The sequence below is a fragment of the Nylanderia fulva genome, unplaced genomic scaffold (assembly GCF_048542155.1).
Source record: "Nylanderia fulva isolate GAGA-0341 unplaced genomic scaffold, ASM4854215v1 Scaffold1, whole genome shotgun sequence".
Taxonomy (NCBI): Eukaryota; Metazoa; Arthropoda; class Insecta; order Hymenoptera; family Formicidae; genus Nylanderia; species Nylanderia fulva.
Genome location: NW_028189192.1, coordinates 2,100,286 through 2,121,157, shown reverse-complemented (window position 1 = coordinate 2,121,157; position 20,872 = coordinate 2,100,286). Strand labels below are relative to the sequence as shown.

General features: G+C 43.1%; 1 protein-coding gene across 1 annotated transcript in view; it reads left to right on the top strand.

Moving 5' to 3' along the window:
* Positions 1-20,416, top strand: part of Delta (neurogenic locus protein delta) — a 47,297-nt gene extending 26,881 nt beyond the window's left edge. Inside the window, exons 4-6 of the mRNA XM_029299538.2 lie at positions 1,034-1,285; positions 9,379-9,439; positions 15,025-20,416. Of these exons, the coding sequence (XP_029155371.1) occupies positions 1,034-1,285; positions 9,379-9,439; positions 15,025-17,002 (2,291 nt within the window). The 3' untranslated portion in view covers positions 17,003-20,416. The remainder of the gene's footprint in view (positions 1-1,033; positions 1,286-9,378; positions 9,440-15,024) is intronic.
* Positions 20,417-20,872: the final 456 nt, after the last annotated feature.

Genomic DNA, 20,872 nt, shown 5'->3' with positions numbered 1-20,872 from the left:
ATATATCGGTGAAATAGATTTTATTGGTGCTTCGATCGCGCGTCGCGCAATAATTCGAAGAATACTGGCCATAATTCTATTTTTTACGGATGCATGGAAGGTTTATGAACGGTCGTATAACGTTCGAGTGAGTTTTATCGCCCAGTCTTTATTCGTCTCATCTAGATGACTTTCGAGCGTGATTTTCTCATCAGCACGTGAAGGTCGATCTTTCGTTGAAGCGGCTACGCCACTGACCTTTGCTGCACGCGATAGACCCTGGGTACGCTACCAGTTCCTCTCTTTCTCTCTCTCTCTGGGTCCAGTTCGTGGACGCGCGTGCACCGAAAACCGGTGCCGTGAGATGCAGGTTTTTCGGTAGGGCACCTGATCGCGTAGTAGCTCGGACCGGAGTAGAGGATCCTAATCTGCCGGGGGTTATTACGATAATGCGCCCTTATAAGGAAGGCCTCTTCTCTCTTTCTCGTAGCCTCCGCTCGTTCAGTTTACACGAAAGCGAGTAGAGACAACACCGGACGAGAGAGGACGAGCCGCAGGCGAAGACGAGGACAGGCAGAAGGAGAGAGAGGAAAGAAGGACGCCTCTTTCCCAGAGCCGCAACGTGGTATACGCTTACTCTCTTTGTGCCGGATGCGTGCCGCCAACAGAGTAGCAATAGCGGACGAACGTCCGGTCTGCCCTCTCTCTCTTTCTCTCTCTCGGAGGGCCGATGCACTTCGATCGCATCATTGGATGCACCTCGTTGCTCTGTCTGACGAATTATTCTCGCGAGTATATATTTTTTTATTAATATAATAAATGTGTTTTTGTATCTATATAGAGGCTGTTTCGTGTAGGATACCTATATACCTGGTAACAGTAAATTTCCTGTGAAAAGTGCTTCGTTTTGGAGAATACAATAATGTCAATCTGTATTCTACTCATATGAGAACCTGTGTGTTATCTATATGTGTTATCGTTACTTTTGCATTATTTATAAACATTTATATAAGAAAATTTGAAAAATCGCTGAAACGAGAAATGATCTTTCCAGAGAAAGTGCTGATCACGCGGCTGACCACCCAGAAATGGCTTGACGTCGGGCCGGAGTGGACCGTGGACGAGCACAAAAGTGCCCACTCACAGATGGAATACGAGTACAGGGTGACGTGCACGGCGCACTATTACGGCAAGGGCTGCGAGAATCTGTGCCGACCTAGGGACGACAACTTCGGCCACTACAGTTGCAGTCCGAGCGGAGAGCGCGTCTGTGTGTCCGGTTGGAAGGGCGACTACTGCAACGAAGGTAAGTCCGACCGGCATATTATATATATAATATCGCCTTCGACCATTGCAATTACTCGAATGGTTACCCGCGATATTCATTCATCTTGCGTCTCCCTTCACGACTGCACGCGCGTCTGACAGCTCGAGCTCTTCTCTCGAGAGTTCCAATTTTTATCAAATTTATATTAAATCTTATAAATTATAAATCTAAATATATATTAATTAAATTACTCGGAAAAAGTCCAACTACATAATTACAATTTAATCCTAATTAAAAAAAGCCGTCCAATAAGTTGATTAATCATGCTCGATCCCTTCTCTCGAGAGTTCCAATTTTTATCAAATTTATATTCAATCTTATAAATTATAAATTTAAATATATTAATTAAATCACTCGGAAAAAGTCCAAGTACATAATTACAATATAATCCTAATTTAAAAAAACCATCCAACAAGTTGTTGATTAATCATGCACGACTGAATGATATGATTGATGGGATGATTTTTGGATTTCGTCAATTTTGACAGTTGGCGCGACTATTAGACAGACAGCTGATTCCATCGTACTCTCGCGCGAACGTTCTCCATATTCTCGCGCTCCGTTTCAAAGCCCGGCCGAAGGAGAGGCCCGGTGCAGCGCGGGCTTCCCACGCTTAAGCTCGCGCGTGTGCGACTATCTCCTTCTCTCTCTCCGTCTTTCGTCTCTTCTCGAGCTCTCTTGGCCTCCTCTTGTCCGCGCGACCCGACTGCTGCTGCAGCAGCAGCATCCCTCTCTCTCTCTCTCTCTCTCTCTCTCTTTCTCTCTCTCTCTCCTCCTCCTTCTTTCTCTCCCGTATACCTGCGTGCCGACCGAGAACTAACTAATCTGTGTGCACGTGTAATGATCCGCGAGACTGTGTGTTGAGCGAAGGAGGCGAGAGGAGGCGAAATCTGCCTTCGTGTGTGGCAGTCTCTCTCTTCATCTTTCTTCTTTCTCTTTCGTCCTCGTTCGCTCCGAAGACTGCGCGAGTCGAACGGGGATGGCTAGAGTCGGACAGTCGTCGATGCCAAAGTTCCCGGTTTCTCTCTCTCTTTCTCTCTTCTCTCTCTCTCTCTCTCTCTCTCGATACGTACAGGTATGTCCGCACCTGGTGTTTGACCGCGTACCTGTTCACGTACAAAGGTGGTTTTCACTCGCGGAGGAAACGATTTCGTTACCCGCCCTTTTGATTCGGGGAACTCGAGACCCGGGTCAGATTGTCCCGAATTGTCCTCGTGACAATAGGCAAACCGCGTTACAGTTGTTGTTCGAATACTTTCACGACGTAGAAGACAGATTCGGGAAATTGCAAAACCGCTTTCTTACAATATGTATCATTCTTTTCGTTCCACGAGAAATCGGTGAAGAAAGAACGCGAAAAACTGGAATTTACAAAAGTCAAATTACGGTGCCACTAACTTATACATAAAATTATTGACTATACATGTCATTGAATTCTCGTTCTAATTTATTTCCAAGTAGTTATAATTTGTGAAATTTAAGTCCTTATTAAAATATGAAATCACATTTTGTATTACTGAAACTTTATTGTGTTAGAAATATTTATTGTATTTATCGTGGTGTTACATCTAATCACTTTTTATAAGACGAACTAAAATTAAGACGAAAAAAAGAATTATATTTAATATACTTATATATACAAAAAACGTGAATGATAGTTTCCTATTTTACAAACACTCGATCTCGCTTATGTTGACCAATAATTATCGTATTGTTGATGCTTTTATTTAAACGTTCGTTGTCAATCAAGCTTTCCCATTTCATATTCTTATATTTGAAGTACAAAAGGCTAAAAAAACATTTAATTTCTTTCTAAAAGCAAATGCTATTCTTAGGCAGAGAAAGAAATAAACGGAAATGCGATAATCTGAAATGAAAGATTTCGTTTTTAAAGGAGCACTTTGATCTTACTTAATCTCGTTTAAGCTCATTGATGTACGATCATTGAATTACCGTTTTCATTTAAGCCTCCGCAAATGAGTTATTTTTTCTTTTCATATTTTTATCTTCAAAATGCAATAAGAATTCGTTTAACCACTTTCGAAAAACAACCAAAATCATTTTTTGTGACTGTTTCCGATCGTTATTGTTCACGAATACTTCTTTTAATGTGACAGGCAATATGCTTAACGTGTGTATATAAATATCCCCAAAATATTTATCCCCGATTTATGTCACGTATAATTAAAACATACACAAAGAGAATTCTCTTATGTTAGAATTTACTCTAAAAATCATAGTAGAATTTTATAAGATTCCTCTGATATTTATCATAATTTTTATTCTGTGTACATATTAATATTTTTATTGTGGTAAATATTCATAAGAGAAGCTATATAAAATTCTTCCAATGCCATATATTGTTCCACGATTACCATGATTTTCAGAATAAATTTTCTCTTATTGTTAAAATTTACTCTAAAAATCATAGTAGAATTTTATAAGAGTTCCTCCGATTAATATATTTATCACAGTTTTTATTCTATGTATTGTACATATTAATATTTTTATTGTGGTATAAATATTAATCAGAGAAACTATATAAAATTCTTCCAATACCATATATTGTTCCACGATTACCATGATTTTCAGGATAAATTCTAACAATAATAAGAAAGAATTCTGTAGGCTTTTAATGCCTAGAGATTACACGGCTATATAAATCGCGATTTTCCAAATACATTATAATGTCTTGGCTTTCCCACAAGCTTTCCTCGCCAATTCTCGGATTCCGAATTCCTCGACTTTCTCGATTCCGATCGATCGTAGGCGAAGTCTGGCCGCGTGCGGGGCCCGTCGATCGGTTCTCCCGGTCGTTGCACTCTCGACACGCCGCTCGTCGCGATCGACAAAGTTCGCGCACCGATTACTAATGGACTGCTCACGCTTCGTTTATTCGTGGACATTCCTCCACAAGGAATCGATATATCGTATTCGAGGAATCGATCGATCGATCGCGAGCGAGCGATGGATTTTGTATCTCATTTTCGTTAAAAGAACCGAATTTTATAGAATTTTAACCCTTCTATCGGGTACCCGGATATCCGGCAGACGAGTTAAAATTCTTGTGTATTCGGAAACCTCTTAAAATATCACGAGAAAGAATATTCGATGCTCAACAGCTGATATAAAGTAAATCATCGCAGGTATTCATATTCATTGAAAAGATAAAAAATTATGACAAAAAGATTAAGCTCATTATTCAATCTCACGATTATAATTTTTTTTCGACGGTGAAAAAAAGAAAATTATAAAGAGATACTGACAAAGCGCGACGTGAGAAAATCGTCGATAATTTGTTGCCGCAATATATAATCCTTATATGATTATGCGGCTTCTAATAAGAAGCTGCGAAATCACTCGAGACGCTCGACAGAGCAATCGGCCGCGAAATATCGGAAAATACGATTTAAGTCACGAGCGGGACAGACAGCGCAGACTCTCCTTCGGAACGAGTCTCGCGAGAACACAAAAGAACTTTCACTTCTTCGCTTAAAACGAGAAATATCCGCGTTCGCGATATCTCTCTGTGATTCAGCTTCACTACTTCCGCGTTGTATCTTCCCGAATCCTGGCAATGTTTTTTTTTCCTTTCTCTCTCAATTCAATTTTGCGAAAAACAAGTGTTCGTGCAGGCAGGCACCCTTAACATATTTGTGTCAATTTTTTTTTTTTTTTTCAATTAGATATTACACAGGAATTCGTTTAGATTTCATTATTATATGATACTAGCTATTTTATAAATACATGTAAGCAAATTTTTATCTTTTATATAGTATCAATAGTCACTTTTTAAGCGTATTAAATTTCTTTAGATCCCTTCGCGTCCTTGACTTCTCTCGCAATCTTTTCATCTAAAGACTTCCATGACTTTTTCCTCGAATTCCATCTCGACGATACCTATCGAAGTAATCGTCACCGAACTGCCGAACACGCATTTTCGCTTCAATAAATTCACCGTAGAAGAGGAGCAAGGGGGTTAACCTTTCGTCTCTTGTTAACCCCGTGGTGAGAGGGGTGCGTTAAGAATAGTCTGCAGGCAGTCGAGCTCTTTCGGGGGTGCAGCGTTTTATACAGGGGTTGCTGATGGTCGCGCGAAGAGAGAGAGAGAGAGACAGAGACAGAAAGCAGCTGGGCCCTGACAGCTGCACCGAGGTCGGTGCTTTAACCAACAGCTGCGGTACAGTTCATTCCGGCTTCTCTATATATTCCCCATTCCTTTTCTCCCTGTCCCCCCTTAGTTTTTGTTATATTTCGTCGAACCTATCTTTTCCTCTTTTTCGTCATTTTCACCTACCTGGTCTTCAGTTTTCTTCGGTCGTCTACTTATCGACTTATATTATACATCCTTCGTGCCCGATTATATTCAATTCAGTACATAATCACGCTGAAATTTTTCCGGATATATATATATAACACAAAAGAAGGTATAGAATAGCAGTGTTAACTTCTGAGGGTGCGCCGCTTTTCCGAGAGTATCTTTTGTTTAACAATGGTGACGATTTCGTCAAAAGAGATTCTTACCTTAACCAATTCTTACCTTAAGAATCTCTCCTTAAGAATTAGGCAAGTCAAAAGATTCCGAAGAATTCTGGATATTTTAAATTTTGTATCTTGTTCGATTCGTTGTGGATTTGACTAAATCCAATAACTTACATTTGTCACGATAATTTGTAGTTAAAATAGCTTTGTCACAATAATAGTTATAAAGTAGCAAGTATACTGAAAAATAACAGCGACAATTTATTCTGGCAATATAATGCAGAGAGAAAGAGAGAGAAAGAAGAGGAGCAGGTGTATAAAACAGTATCTCGTTTTTGTTTAAATTATTCTTTATACCTCGAATCATTTCGGCTGAGGGAAATCGGTTGGTCGGGGATAGAAAATCAATAAGTACGTTACAGAACCGGAACAGTGTCATGGGGTGCCACACCATGTCTGTAGTCTTTCTCGCTCTTTCTGTCGTACTTCTCTGTTAATTTATCTGCTCGGTTAGGTATTTAAACGAAACCGATTAACTTCACAAAAGAGTCTCATTGTCAGTAGTTTTTCTGTAAACCTGTCATTTGGGTCATTGAAAATCATCTAGCCTCCATATTTCATCTACCTTGCGATATATTTCATTTGTCTTTTTTTGACATTTTATAGTTTTTTTTTTTTAAGTTCTCGCTGTTCGGATAATCGCTTGTGAGATAGATGTTTTTTTCACGTTTAAATTAAGATGCGAGAGAATTCTTTTCAAGCAAATTCGCATTAAATGTCAAACTGACGTACGCTTGCTACCTGAGTTTCTTTATGCAGAATAGATTAAAAAAAACATTTCGAGCAAAGCTTAAAATAAACCTTCGGTTTTGTTTCGATACGCATGCGCATAAATTCTCCAGAATATTTCATTTCATCAACAATTGATCAACAACTATATTGACAAAATAATAATGACTACTAATATGCAGCAGAATATATAGTCGTCAGATGTTTAATTAGGTCGATTTGATTACACGAAAATGAAAACAAGTTAGTTAATATTTCAAACAAGCTAATTAAGGCTCTCAATCAGCGGTGAAATTTACAATCGTTAAAATGGAAATTGTTATTATATTTCATTTTCAGCATCTCGTTACCAGTCTGACCTAATAACTAATAAAAGTTTCAATCTCAAAATATTTTCATATCAATTCATTTAATCGAAGATTCGGAAAAACGTGTTATATAAAAATTTTAAAAATCGATATTTCTTTATCGATTACACACTCGAGATTTGTCAAATATCGCGTATAGGACGAGAGGACATCTTCTTCCTCGGAACGACTTCGAAAGTCCCTCCTCCCCCTTTCCTCCCGCAGGAGAGGAAGGGTCGAAACATCCGGGTGAATTTATAGCCCACCTCGCGTCGGTTTTATCTCGAAAAATTCGCGCGGTTGCGAATCGGCCGTAAATAATCCTCGAGGGGGCAAGATTTGTCGCGGCTTACGAGATTTGTTTAGTCACTCTTTCCCTCTCGCTTGCTTGCTCCTCCCTCGCTTCGAGAAAAGAAGAAGAAGAAGAGGACCCTTTTCTTCTTCTCCGCCAACAACGGTACGAAGAAAAGGTAGAGGCAGGAGAGGAATCTCTCGTCGGTGGAATCTCTGCGATTCGGTCGTTCGTCGACGAGGGAAGGGCGGACGAAAGAATCGGGAGAAGAGACCCTGACGAGGGATCGAGGGGGTCCGCCGTATCTCTCTCTCTCTCTCTCTCATTCTCCGCTCTATAAATACCATACTCCTTAGCGGCGATGCCGCATCGCACCAAAGTCCAGCCGTGGCGAGTCGGGCCGTTGCGCTCGATGCCAAGGTCACGGGGCCCTGTGCAGAAATCCGCGTCGGAAACGTTGAACCCCGTCCTCTCAACCCCTTCATTCACCGGGATCTTTCTCTTTCCCCGAGATCATCCTTACTTTTACGAGCCAGACTGGCCAAGTTTAATTGCACCCCGTGTAATAGGTGCTAACGCGTTACGGTTACGATAGTAGTAAGCTTTTTTCCGCGCGAAATTTTGCTTCGTGTTCTTTTAATATACGATGAATATAGTTGCCCGGAAACACATGGGCGTTCCCAATATTTTTTCCAGGAGGGGGCATAATTAAAATATTGTTTCTTAATTTTTTTATATTAAATATATACAAATAAATTTCCATGCCTGGAAAAACGTGAATCACAACGCGATTGGTACCCATTCATAAAACAGTAAAAAATGATAAATCCATTGACAAATAAATGAAGAAGGAATTCCACACGAGAGTCGTGGTTCGATTATCTCGATAAAGAATGAGACGAGGAAGAAATCGCTCGATTCCTCGCATGCTCGCACGTATTTCTTCGGCAGCGATAGATCGCGGAAATAATGAAATTTCGTCACGTGTCTCTTGTCGGGCCGCAAATAGATATATCCGAACTCTCTCGACGGTCGGCCGATAGTCATCGGTGATTTTCCCAACAGGGAAAACTGTCATCATCGATACGGTTTACACGAGCCGAGTGATAAAACGGTCGCACGTGGCATCGCTCTCGCGCGTTTTTAAGTGACCCGCATCCGGAGGGCAGTCACATGGCGAAGGGAAGAAAGGGTTCGTGTCATATGCGTCCCTTTGAACTTCGACCGTGTCGTGTTCCGTTCGCGGTTTTTACTCGTATACGATAAGGAAACGCGTACATACATCGTTACCAGGATACGTTAATCCCATTTCCTGTATTAGCGCGTTCCCGACATTAATTATTATTATCACCGGCACTTGCGGATAAAATAAATGGGTACTCTCGAGAAACTTATTAACTTGAGAAACAGTCTCGAAAGTAAAAGCAGAAACGTGGAAATGTAAAGATAAAGAAGTGTCGATGTAAGAGAGTAGAATATAAACAGTGTTGTTTTCTTCGACATTTATTCTACATCTATTATTGCCACATGTCTGATATAACATGAAAACAATAAAATGAAATATTTTATGATAACTCTTGACATTTATCACATCATATTGGATTATAATAAAATAGAATAAATGAACCAAAAAAAATCAAATACAATTTTTAATAGCGAGAAATCAGTTCAACGTTTGCGTGATGCTTCCGAAATAATAATTGCAGCATAGAGATGTCGAGGAGAAGAAAGAAATGATTTTGCATCCCTAAATACATAACAAAAACAATAAAATGAAATACTTCATGATAACTCTTGACATTTATCACATCATATTGGATTATAATAAAATAGAATAAATGAACCAAAAAAAAATCAAATACAATTTTTAATAGCGAGAAATCAGTTCAACGTTTGCGTGATGCTTCCGAAATAATTGCAGCATAGAGATGTCGAGGAGAAGAAAATAAAAAAGAAATGATTTTGCATCCCTAAATACATACATACGCGTATAAGGGCAGACGGGCCACTACCGTACGCCTGGTATGCATGCATCGGGCCTTTCATATTATACATACATGCACGTACCGTATGCACCGCTCGCTCGTGCAGTCGTGAGGGACGCGATCGACCTCTCGCCGAGAGTTGCCTTAACCTCTTGGATTTTTTCTTACTCATTTCAGCCCGCTGCCTGCCCGGATGCGACGAACAGCACGGACATTGCAGTCGACCCAACGAATGCACGTGAGTATATATAGATATATATTACTCGTGCGCACGCACGTGTGTATATGCGCGCGCGCGCGCGTGTGTGTGTGTGTGTGTGTGTGTGCGTGCACGTTGCGCTGCCTCTCGTCGACAATCGCCGACTAAATTCCTGGGCCCCCTCCCCCTCCCCCCCGACACGGTGCATCCACTCTTCTGTATGCACCGGCGCGGCGTATGCATGTAAGCGCGATAATAATTACGCGCATACCTATCGTAAATTATCGTTCGACGCGGTTTCCGAAAAAAGCGCACGGGTCGGCTATAGCAGCCACAGCAGATCCACGTCACGATGTTAGTAACGCGCGTAGTTACGCAGAGAATATACGTATTCCGCGATTATTCTATTCTCCAGAATTATAAGTCGGAATCTTTTTTTTTTTTTTTTTTTTTTTTTTTTTTTTTTTTTTTTTACCGGCACATATCCTCTCCCGAAGGAGAAATTACGAAATTTTTTGATAATATATCTTGATAAATTATTTAGATTGCTTACAATTTAATTATGCTAATAGTTCGATTCCAAGCAGTTCAAGTTTGAAAGAATAAATTTTGGTAGTAAAAAATTTTTTTATGTCCTTCATTTGCGAGTAATGAAATAACGACGATAAATAACCTGGAGTTTATAGCGATTGACAGTTATTTATTATTCTCTCAGCAGCAAACGAAACTAACCGTATTGTTCATTACAATATACATTTTTTTTTATGTATTCCTAAAGTTTCGTAATTTTACGGCTTGGGAGACTTTTTTTTTCTCTCTCTTTCTTTTTGCGAGGAAACGAGCTGCCGGTAGTTGACCGGTTTAACGAATTGATTTACCTTTAAAATGCTATAAATCTGTTATGCATTTTATGCCGACGAGATGGAGGCATGCACGGAATAAGTATTAAAATCCTGTTTTGTTAAATAATCTCGAGTCAACAATTTTAATTAATAATTCCACGCCGGGATGCCGGGTATTAATGTTATAATGTTACGGCTAATTTAAAAGCCAGAGATACGCGTCGCGCATCTCCTTACGTATACGAAAGCAAAGGAAAGGGTCCTGTTACGGCGCCGCGCATTTCGCGACGGCATTATACAATGCGCCCACCCGTTGTATATATTATCTTACGCATATTTTCGTAACGCTTTTACGAGTGAACCGCGCGCGGACGGAAAAAGGAAGGACGGAGCGGAATTCGAAGCTTCCCGGCTCTCTTTCCCGTTTTAACGAGGCAGTTTCCGAGGTGCCAATCGTTCCTGCCCTTTCTTCCTCCTCGGGAGTTGCACTCTCTCCCCCTTTTTTCTTTCGCCGCCGTCTTTGTCTCTCGCCGCCCAACATGCCGTTGAACCTTCCGATTTAATTCGCCGTTTGGCAAAATTCCGGGATCCCCGAGACGTCGAAAGAGTTTCCGCACTCGCCTTGGAAATCCTCCGCATAACTCTGGTCTAATCTTTTTCCCTTTCTTATTCGCCAGATTATATATATATATTCCGTTTATAGATGGCAATTTTTGAAACATTTTTAATTTTTTCTTCTTGTCAAATTTGTTAATAGAAAAATTAAAGAGATCCGTGTAATTGATTTTTTTGCAAAAATTAATTTTTATAAAAAATAATATTCCGTTTATAGATGGCAATTTTTGAAACATTTTTAATTTTTTCTTCTTGTCAAATTTGTTAATAGAAAAATTAAAGAGATCCGTGTAATTGATTTTTTTGCAAAAATTAATTTTTATAAAAAATAATGATGACACTTGATATCAAGTAGTTAAAGCTTATTTCTGCCGCGAGAACGCAATTGCGGAATGCAGAATGCAGTTAAATAATACGATGATGACTCGTCTTATTCCCGGATGCATCGTGAATGTCACGCGTTTCTCGGCCTCTCGGAATCTCTGCCTGGACAAGCGTTAACCCGAAGGTTTGAAGTTAACTCGATCATCTAATTATTCTACGACCGGGGTTAATTGTCCCGTTAGTCGCAGCCACGAGTTTGTCAGTCGCGTCTCGTCCATGGTCGGGTTTCGTTCTCGCGTTCTTTTTTTTTTTTTTTTTTTCAATTACTCAGTCTCTTGCGTTTTTATAAATTTTTAAAAGAAAAAGTACCAGGATTGGGTAATAACTAGTTAATTAGTTAATAACTTTCAACTTAGCTTAATTAATTTAAAATGTATTCATTCATTTTTAACTTCTAAGTTATAAACGTATTATTTTTCAAGTAAAGTATTATATTAACTTTTATATTCATTTGTCATCAATTGTAATTACTAAAAAATATATTTCTAAAATTAACTTTTGATTTTAACTTTTCAGTTAATTTAATCTTAACTTAACTTTAACTCAACTTAGTTTTAAAAAATAATTAGCCTACCCAACCCTGAAAAATACATATTTAATTTATTTAGATATTTCAATCCTTTTATATAAATTCTCACGATTTTTAATCTTGAATTTTTTAGAATAATAATTTGATTAAATTTTTTCTTTACGATTTAATATTAAATATCTTTCCCGTTCTCCATGTATAATGTTCGGCTCTCGAGCAGCCGTTCTCTCGTAGTTGAAGTCGTTGATGCCGTCGCGTCATCGCGAGGTTCGAAGGTGCGCGATTGTGAAAGGAGGAACGACTGTGGATTTTCCCGCACCGCGAAATGTGCCTCGTCGCCGCGAGTTCTAGGCATATGAATATCGAGAGTTTCTCGCGGCGAACGCGCTATGCGAACTATGCGTGCCTATGATGATGCATCCGTGAATGCCGAATGACTCAATCCGGGAATGCAACGCGAGATTCGCGGAACCACACGATTTTAGTTTCCTCGGTTCTTCATATGAAACATCAATCGTTAAATTCATTTCATTATCATTACGTTACGGATATTTTCCCGCATTCTCGGCGAGAAGTAAATAAGAAGTAAACTGCAGCAAAATTCCGAAAATAAATTAGAAGACATATTTCGTATAAATCATTGATCCCATCTTAAATATTTTCTAGGGGAATATAATTGACGAATAAAAATCAGAAAAAAATTATCATTATTGTTTCTTCTTTCGACATATAATTTTGTTCAATAAATAAATTTTCTCGCAACTGCTATAGTTTTCGAATTAATTATACAAGGTATAGTAATTATTACCGGACCATCCTCTAAATCATCGTTTTGACACAGATACATGCGTAGCCTCTTCGATGCTCTCGAAAGCCGATGAATAAAAGTTTCATTACACCGAGGGGAGGGGGGTTGTAACGGAATTTGATCGACGTGTTAACCTTGATCGCACTCCAACACGTGTACATACAGGACAATAGCTAACGCCGCACGCCACCTCGATCGATAGATAATTACGTAGATTGCGGGAACGGAATTACGATACGCTCGTTTTCAGTCGCAAGGCGTATATTCGCGGCATGATATACTCGGAAAGGACGATAACGATCTCTTTTTTTTTTTTTTTGAAGGCGATAGGTCTCATGAAATATCGTGGGCTCCCGCGAACGAATCACGGCCATCGTCGGGGTCTCTCTTTCCCATTGAAATTTCGGAGTCGTGCGTGCGTGCGGTGGCCGCGAATACCGATGACGGTGCAACGACGATGATACACGTCTCCTTGGTGCGAGAAAGATCGACCGATATCAATTCCCGTGAAAAGGAAAGCAAAGGGAGATGAGACCGATGAAATTTTTATACCGAATTTTTACTCGATCACCCTTGTCTGAAAACGATAATATAACGTCGAATCTTCACGGATCTCTCTTGATATCGTTTCGGCATCCCGTTTAAATCCCGGCCGCGTAATAACACAAAGGTCAAAGAACGCACTCGCGTTCGGAAGAGAGAGAGAGAAAGATCGTCCTCTCTCGTCCAACGAGAGAGACATTTAACCGAGCCCTCGGAATTTCCATAACGGCCGGACCAGCCGCTGTGCATCCCTTCCTCTTTTTCTCTCCTCCCTCGGTTCGTCGGTGCATGACCTATCTCTCCCAGCGGTAATTATGGCATAGTCGCGATTCCGTTTCTGTCGGCCTGATGCCGATCAAAAGTTGAATGCGCGCAATCACGTGGATGGTCGCTCGGTTCTCCAGGGGAGATATTCTACCAGCTACTAGATGGATACCTCCTTCATCTTCGTCTCTTTGAAGGAGCGGCACAGTTCGACGTTCAACCCCCTTCGTTCGCGTTTTTTATCGCGGCTCACTCCATCTCTCTTCCTCTTCGTACACATAGGGTTTTAATAGTATAGTCATGCGACGGCTGCAGTTTCTTCTCCCTCCGCCGTCTCGTCTTCTTGGTTCATCTTTCTCTACCTGACTCTCCATCCTCTTACCGTCTCTCTCTCCCGAGTGCGATAGAGGGAAAGGGAGAGAAGAAGCCGTAGCGACGTGCACGAGTAGTAGAGTGGGCATCGCGCGAGCGCGCGCACTCGCACACACACGTAGAGGAGCGTAACCTTTCCTTGACCCGCATACTGAACGGCTGTGCCGAGGCTCGAACCGTGGGAACACACTACTCGACAACTCATTCCCCACCTCTCGGCCGGAGAATTCTATCTCCTTCTCCTCTCCCGGTCTTTTCTTCCCCTCTCCTCGCGTCGTCGGTCCCGCGTCTTCTGTCTCTCTCTCTTTCTCGCATCCCGGGCCCCTTCCCTCATCCCTTGGCGGCTGGTTCTTCCCGCTTATGCCACCTTGGGTCCCCTGCGCTCGCGGTGAAGCTGTTTCTCTGTAATTGTATGTATGTGTACGTGGCGCACACATATAACATCCTCTTTTCATTCCATCTTCCTTCTCTCTTTCGCCATCTCTATCTCCTTCTTCTTCGTTCCTCGTGAAGCATAACCCCCGCATGTAATGGCCGATATCCTCCTCGTCTCCTGGCACGTCACCCTCTTCATTCTTCCTTCTTGATTTCTTTCTCTCTCTCTTCCTTTTTATCCACCTTTAAGATAAGATCCCTCTGTCGCTAACACGTTGCTCTTCCTCTCTCTCTATCTATCTCTCCGCATGCGAATCTTTTCTTTCTTCGGTGTCGAGAAGTCTCTCCTGTCCCCGCTTGTCTTCCTGTCGTGTGTGTATCCCTTCTTTCCTCCTGCGAGAGTCTAGCTCGCGCACCGGGATTTCGTCGACCCTCTTCTTCGTTTGCCCGTGACTGCTTTCCGTCCATCATCGGTGAAACTCTCTCCTCGTGAGCGACAGAGGGAGTGTAGAGAGAAAAGTAGGAACTCTTTCGAGTATATTGAAGTACGAAGCTTCAACTTCCGTCACAACAACGTGACGCGGCTAATAATCTAACCTAATTCAATAATACCAGCGCCGTGGATCATCCATCCGCGCGCGACAACTTCAGTAAATCCCTATCAGGCTCGATGTTATATGTACAGTTAGGAGAAGAGAGATTTATCTTCGTGAGAGGATGATTCAGCCTATTCGCGGAAACGTGAACATACCTCCATCGTATCCATTCACCCTCCTTTGATTGTAATAGATACGATACGCGTCAGGTTTTTGATCGATTCCTCATTCCCTTTATGCGTAAGCGAGCATCCGAGCGTTACTAAGGAGCCACGTCCTGTTGCGTTCTGTTGCAGATGCCACAACGGCTGGAAGGGTCCGCGGTGCAATCAGTGCGTCCGATACCCGGGTTGCCTTCACGGTAGCTGCCAAAAACCCTGGGAGTGCGCGTGCGACGAGGGTTGGGGCGGATTGTTCTGCAACCAGGACCTCAACTATTGCACGAATCATAAGCCGTGCATGAACGGCGGCACCTGCTTCAACACCGGCCAGGGCCTGTACACCTGCTCGTGCCCGTCAGGTTTCACCGGCACCGAGTGCCAGACGCCGCTCTTCGATTGTAACTCGAAGCCCTGCCTGAACGGCGGTACCTGCTCGATGCTGGAGTCGTCCGGCTACGTCAACGGGAGCGAATCGTCATCGTCGAAACAACATCATCGTAACTACCGTTGCACCTGTCCGCCCGGTTGGCGCGGTCGACACTGCGAAACGACGACAAAATCCTGCCGGGACTCGCCCTGTCGGCACGGTGCCACCTGCGAGGACGACTCTGTACGCGGCTACGTGTGCCATTGCCCGCCCGGTTACAACGGCGCCGACTGCGAATCGGAGGTGGACGACTGCAAGCCGAATCCCTGCGCGAACAACGGCACCTGCACGGATTACATCGAAGGTTATCGGTGTACCTGCCCGATCGGCTTCGACGGCCAGCGCTGCGAGAACAACGTGGACGACTGTCAAGGCGATCCCTGTCTGAACGGTGGAACCTGCATGGATCAAGTCAACAGCTTCCGCTGCCAGTGCGTGCCGGGTTACGTCGGCCGGCTCTGCCAGGATAAGGTGGACTACTGCCTGGCGAAACCGTGCGCGAACGGTGGCAGATGTATCTCCGGGATCAACGATTATCGGTGCATGTGCAAGCCCGGTTTCACTGGCAAGGACTGCAGCGTGGACGTGGACGAGTGTCGGAGCGCGCCGTGTCGAAACGGCGGCACGTGCCGGAATCGCGTCAACGGTTTCCTATGCGAATGCTCGAACGGCTGGCACGGCGAGACCTGCGGCGAGGAAGCCGGCGCCGCACCGGCGGCTCTACCATCGGCGTCTACGATCTCGAAAGCGCCACCGGAAGAACCGTCCTCGAGACACTGGCCCGGTAATTTATCCAAACACGTTGCCTCCAGAGAGGTCGGCCTGTCTACGGAACACGTGGTGATAATCGCGACCGTCTCCACGGTGGTGCCGGCCTTCGTGCTGTTCGCTGCGGTCACGGTGATGTGCATGAAGAGACGACAGAAGCGAGAACAGGCAAAGGCCGACGAAGAGGCCAGACTGCAAAACGAGAGAAACGCTGTACACAGCAGTATGAGCAAACGTAGCGCCAGCACCATCGGCGTCGGTGGAGGCGGTGGTCTCGGAAGCGGCAGCGGTCTCGGCAGCGTTGGAGGTCTTCTCGGCGGAGCCGGAAGCGGTCTGATGGGTACGGGCAGCGCTAGTGTCTGCGCCCTAGGGACAGGCGACGCGCACATGATCAAAAACACCTGGACGGCGAGCAAGAGCGTGAACAACGTTGCGTCAGCGGCGCGACAGGACGACCTGGACTCGTCGTTTCAGACCGACGTGACGCACGATAGCTCGTGCTCGGGTTACAAACCGGAACCGGTGCTGCAGGACGGCCGAACGACGAGGACGACGAAGCAGCTGAACACCGAGGCGGCTGCCCATCGGGCGTCGGCCCATCTCTACCAGAAGGAGAAGGACTGTCTCGGCCTGGGCCTCGGCATCGGGGTCCTAGAAAGCGCCAAGAGATCGTCCGTATTCGTCGGCACCGCGACAGACAACTGTTGCAGCACCGCGGAAGCCGCGCTCATGAAGAGGCCGACGACGATATCGGAAACCATCACCGTCGTCGCTGGTGGTACCGGTCCACCGGGAAGCGGCGGAGGTGGCGGTGGTAGTAGTGGTGTCACGGACAATAGCAGTTGCGGAGTGTACGTGATAGACGATCATTACAGGCACGACGCCGCGCTGGCGGCGACGCTCGCGACAGAGGTGTAGTAGTGTCCTCCGGACGTATATAGTAGACTCCATTTAGAGCGATAGACGAGGAAGAAAGTGGAAGAGTGAGTGCGAGATGGATTTATAGAGCCAGTGCGTGCGAATTGACCGGACCATCCTGTTCGATTTCCCGTTCGATTCTTTCGGACGGCGCCGTCGCGACGCCTTCGTCTCGCGGATGCCAGTGAACGTTTGTTTTTCTTTCTTTTTTTCTTCTTTTCATTTTTTATCACAATTCTCCTCTGCGAGCGAAAAGTACGTTGTGCATCCGTGATCAGCGCCGCCGGTGACGAGAGTAGGGTGTTTCGTCCCGTTACTGCGCCGGGACAAAAAGGACGATAGACTGGCGACAAAGACATTCGACCGAGAGGAAGAGAGAGAGAGAGATATGAAGAGGAATTAACGCGATGCTGTGGGGGTCGGCTGGTTCCCTCGATGGCCGCCGACCCGATTTCTTAGGTATTAATATTATATCGTGCTCGAACGCGAAACTCTGTACAGAACTAATTTATTATTATTGTTATTTACTTATATTGTATTATCGCGATTGCTATTAATTAATATTATTATTATTAATATTATTTCAACTCGCGCGCGTATCGCATTGTCATTGTTCCCGATATTAGTTTTTCTTTTCTTTTTCTTTTTTTTTTTTTTCAAAATTGCGTGACCGAGCTGCTCTCTCAGCTGCCGATCAGAGCGAGATTGAGTGAGATGAGAAAAAAAAGTGTATGTGTCTGTGTGCGAAAGAGAGAGCATGTGCATTTGTGTTGTTCGCGTGTATACGTAGTTGCGAACGAGAGAGTTCAACTGATCAGCATCTTCGAACAATGTCGTTTCTTCGAGATTAATGTTTTGCGTCAATGTTTCCCTTATTTTTTTTTCTTTTTTTCCTTACATACTATCTATATATACTTATATAGTTGCATTCCTTTTTCTCGTATAGAGGACCGTGGTTCGGCGCGAATTAAAATAAGTTTCCGGATTTTAGGACAGGGACGACGAGGTCGACGATGTCGACGAAAAATTGGCGAGAAAAGACAAATCACGTGGAACAGGAAACGTTCGCTCGACTCTTTGGGTTTCTCGGTTTCGACAACCCCAAGGTGTCGAGTCACTTTGAACATCTGTTTTTCACGGTTTTCTTCAACTTTAGCACGAAAGACGATCCTTAAATCCGGAAATTGTCACTTCAATCGCGCCGATCGACGAGGTGATTTCACAACTTCTTCCATTAAATGCGCTTATAACAAAAGAGAAAGAGAGAGAGAGACAAAACGAAACATCAAAATAATATCAAAAATCCTACGGAGGAGAAAGCCCGCGTGTCCTCTTCGGTATATTTTTGTCGAATTTTTGTTACATACGAACGATCAATTTGTCCATTTTTAGAAGAAAAAAAAAATAGAAATTCCGAAGAAATCGCGCGCATTTTCCTCGAGCAACGTAATCTATTTCTTACGCAAAGTATCCTCCGGCCATTCTCATACATAGACACGACACTCGATGAAAATATTCGCGCTACGTACGGCTGAGCGAACACAAAACGAGAGTAGACGTGTGTATAAATTATGCAAATATAGATTATATATATATATATATAAATAAAAAATATATATACGTAAAAAATGAACACAGTGAGAGAAATAAAGAGCCGACGTCGTCGTCGACGATGCGGTTCGTTTCAAAGCGATTCGGCGCCGAAATCAGCGAGGGGCGATTTGAAAGGAAACCGAAGGTGGGCGAAAGAGGATTCTTGACCATCGTCGCGCGAAGGAACATCGGATCGGCCGATCTTTTTTTTTCTCACCCGTCTTTGATCTCGGTTGCGACCCATTCTTTTCCGGACGACGCGAACACTTTGTCGAGAGAGAGGATCTTCGTCTCGAGAACCGGGCGTCTGAAAAATTAGGATCTCTTTAGAAAGAGGAGGCGTCCTAATTTTCACAAATGTCCTTTTCGGAGTCCGTCTCTCTACCATGTTGTTTCGCGTCTCCTTCCGACTAATATATCTATTTCTGGCAAGTGTGAAGTGAGGAATCGGTCGAACCGAGATCTCGAAGTTATAATTAATTAGGATTTCGCGAATTCGCCCGTCTCCCTCTCGTGATTGGAATGGACGCATTCGCGAGAAATCGAAGTTTGCGTGTCGATTCTCGCGCGAGAAGGGAAGGAAAAACTCTCTCCTCCTACCTGGACATCACGATTCGACTTTCGTGAAAATTTGTTCACGTCGGCCGCGCTTTTATTTCGGCGACACGGCTCGCTGACTTCGCGCGCGAACGCGCGATAGATAAGGTGACGATTGTATTTTGCGTGTTGTTGCGTCGCACGGTTGCGAGAAGATGATAATTAATTATTTATTTATGACTGCTGATTGCGATTTTACACGGCGTAAACAAAAAAAAATGTGAACGAATAAGCGGCGATTTGCGCGCCGACGATAATCGACGATGACGATATTAACGCGTTAGAAACGCGTGTGCGCGATGTATGATAAAAAAAAAGAGAGTGAGAGCGAATGAGAGAGAGAGATTGAGAGTTGTAGCGAACAAAGATTCGATGATGTTCCTGTTATGAGATAATGATAATTAAATAAACGAAATGCAAGTATCGACTAAGTCAGGCTTATTTTCGGGTCTCTTTCGCGCGCGGACGTGCAAAAAAAAATTAATAAATAAAAAAACATTCGGTTTTCACTTTCCCTCCCCCTCCTCCCACCCCTCTTTGCCGTCCAGCGTAGCAGACTCCGGATTAATGAGAAGCGCGTGCGTATAAGTGCGAGATTATGTTATTAATACGAATTGCGATTTTGTGTAATAAAAGAGAGCTGTTGTCATTTTTCTGTACTTACAACTTCTTCGGACGATTCGATACGTCTCGCTCTATCGTTTGACAGGTCTCTATTATTCTCCCCTCCGCGATATCATCCCCCCTTCGTCTATTATATTTCCTTCCTTGACCTTTTCTTCCATCCTCCCGCCTCATCTTGTCGTTTCGCGTTAATTTTTCCCATACCACTTTTTTTATTTCTATCAGCGATATATACGTTTCTCTCCGAGAAAAATATCGTCTCCTTCCTCCTACTTTTCCCCGATCCCTTTGAATAGTGGCCTTTCGTTCGCGACGAGGCATATCGACGAAGATTGCGAAGACTTTCCCCAGGCGCGTACTTCTATCCCACCCCTTCGTTTTTTTTTTTTTTTTGTATAAAACAAGAAGATAATACAGCGTATACATACACAGACCCACACGCAGCACATCTGTATATTTGTAGTAGAAGTATACAATTGCGATTATTATTAATATTATTAATATTATTATTATGTGAAACGTGTAAATATAGATGAATTGTCAATATAACGATGTCACGCAAACGACAGGACGATTAATAATGATACATTAAAAAATGAATTCAGTGTTGTCTTCTTTCTCCCTCAATCATACAAAAATAGTTAATCGTATATATATAAATAGTATAGTAGAATTAATAATATATATGTATATAACAAGAAGAATTGATAAGATTTGCTCCTCTTTTTCAATTTTTTTCGCTCGATAAAATAAAAAAAAAATAAATTTTCTTCGATTTAGTATCTTGAAAGTATTCTCTTGATTACAGCAACGCTAAGAGAGCGATCTCAATTTGGAATAAATCATCATCATCAGGTACCGCATTGGTACGACATAACTATGAAACGTTTGTCCTCGTGAAAGCTTGTGGGAAGCTCGGCGGAAAAAATCCGGTCGCGAGGAGGAAGTCTCATCGTCGCGGAACAGCGCGAAAAAGCGAGATAACGCGGCACGATAAGCCGGTTACGACTTTATGTAACTACGCGAGAACCGTTCGCACATACCGGATTCGAGGAG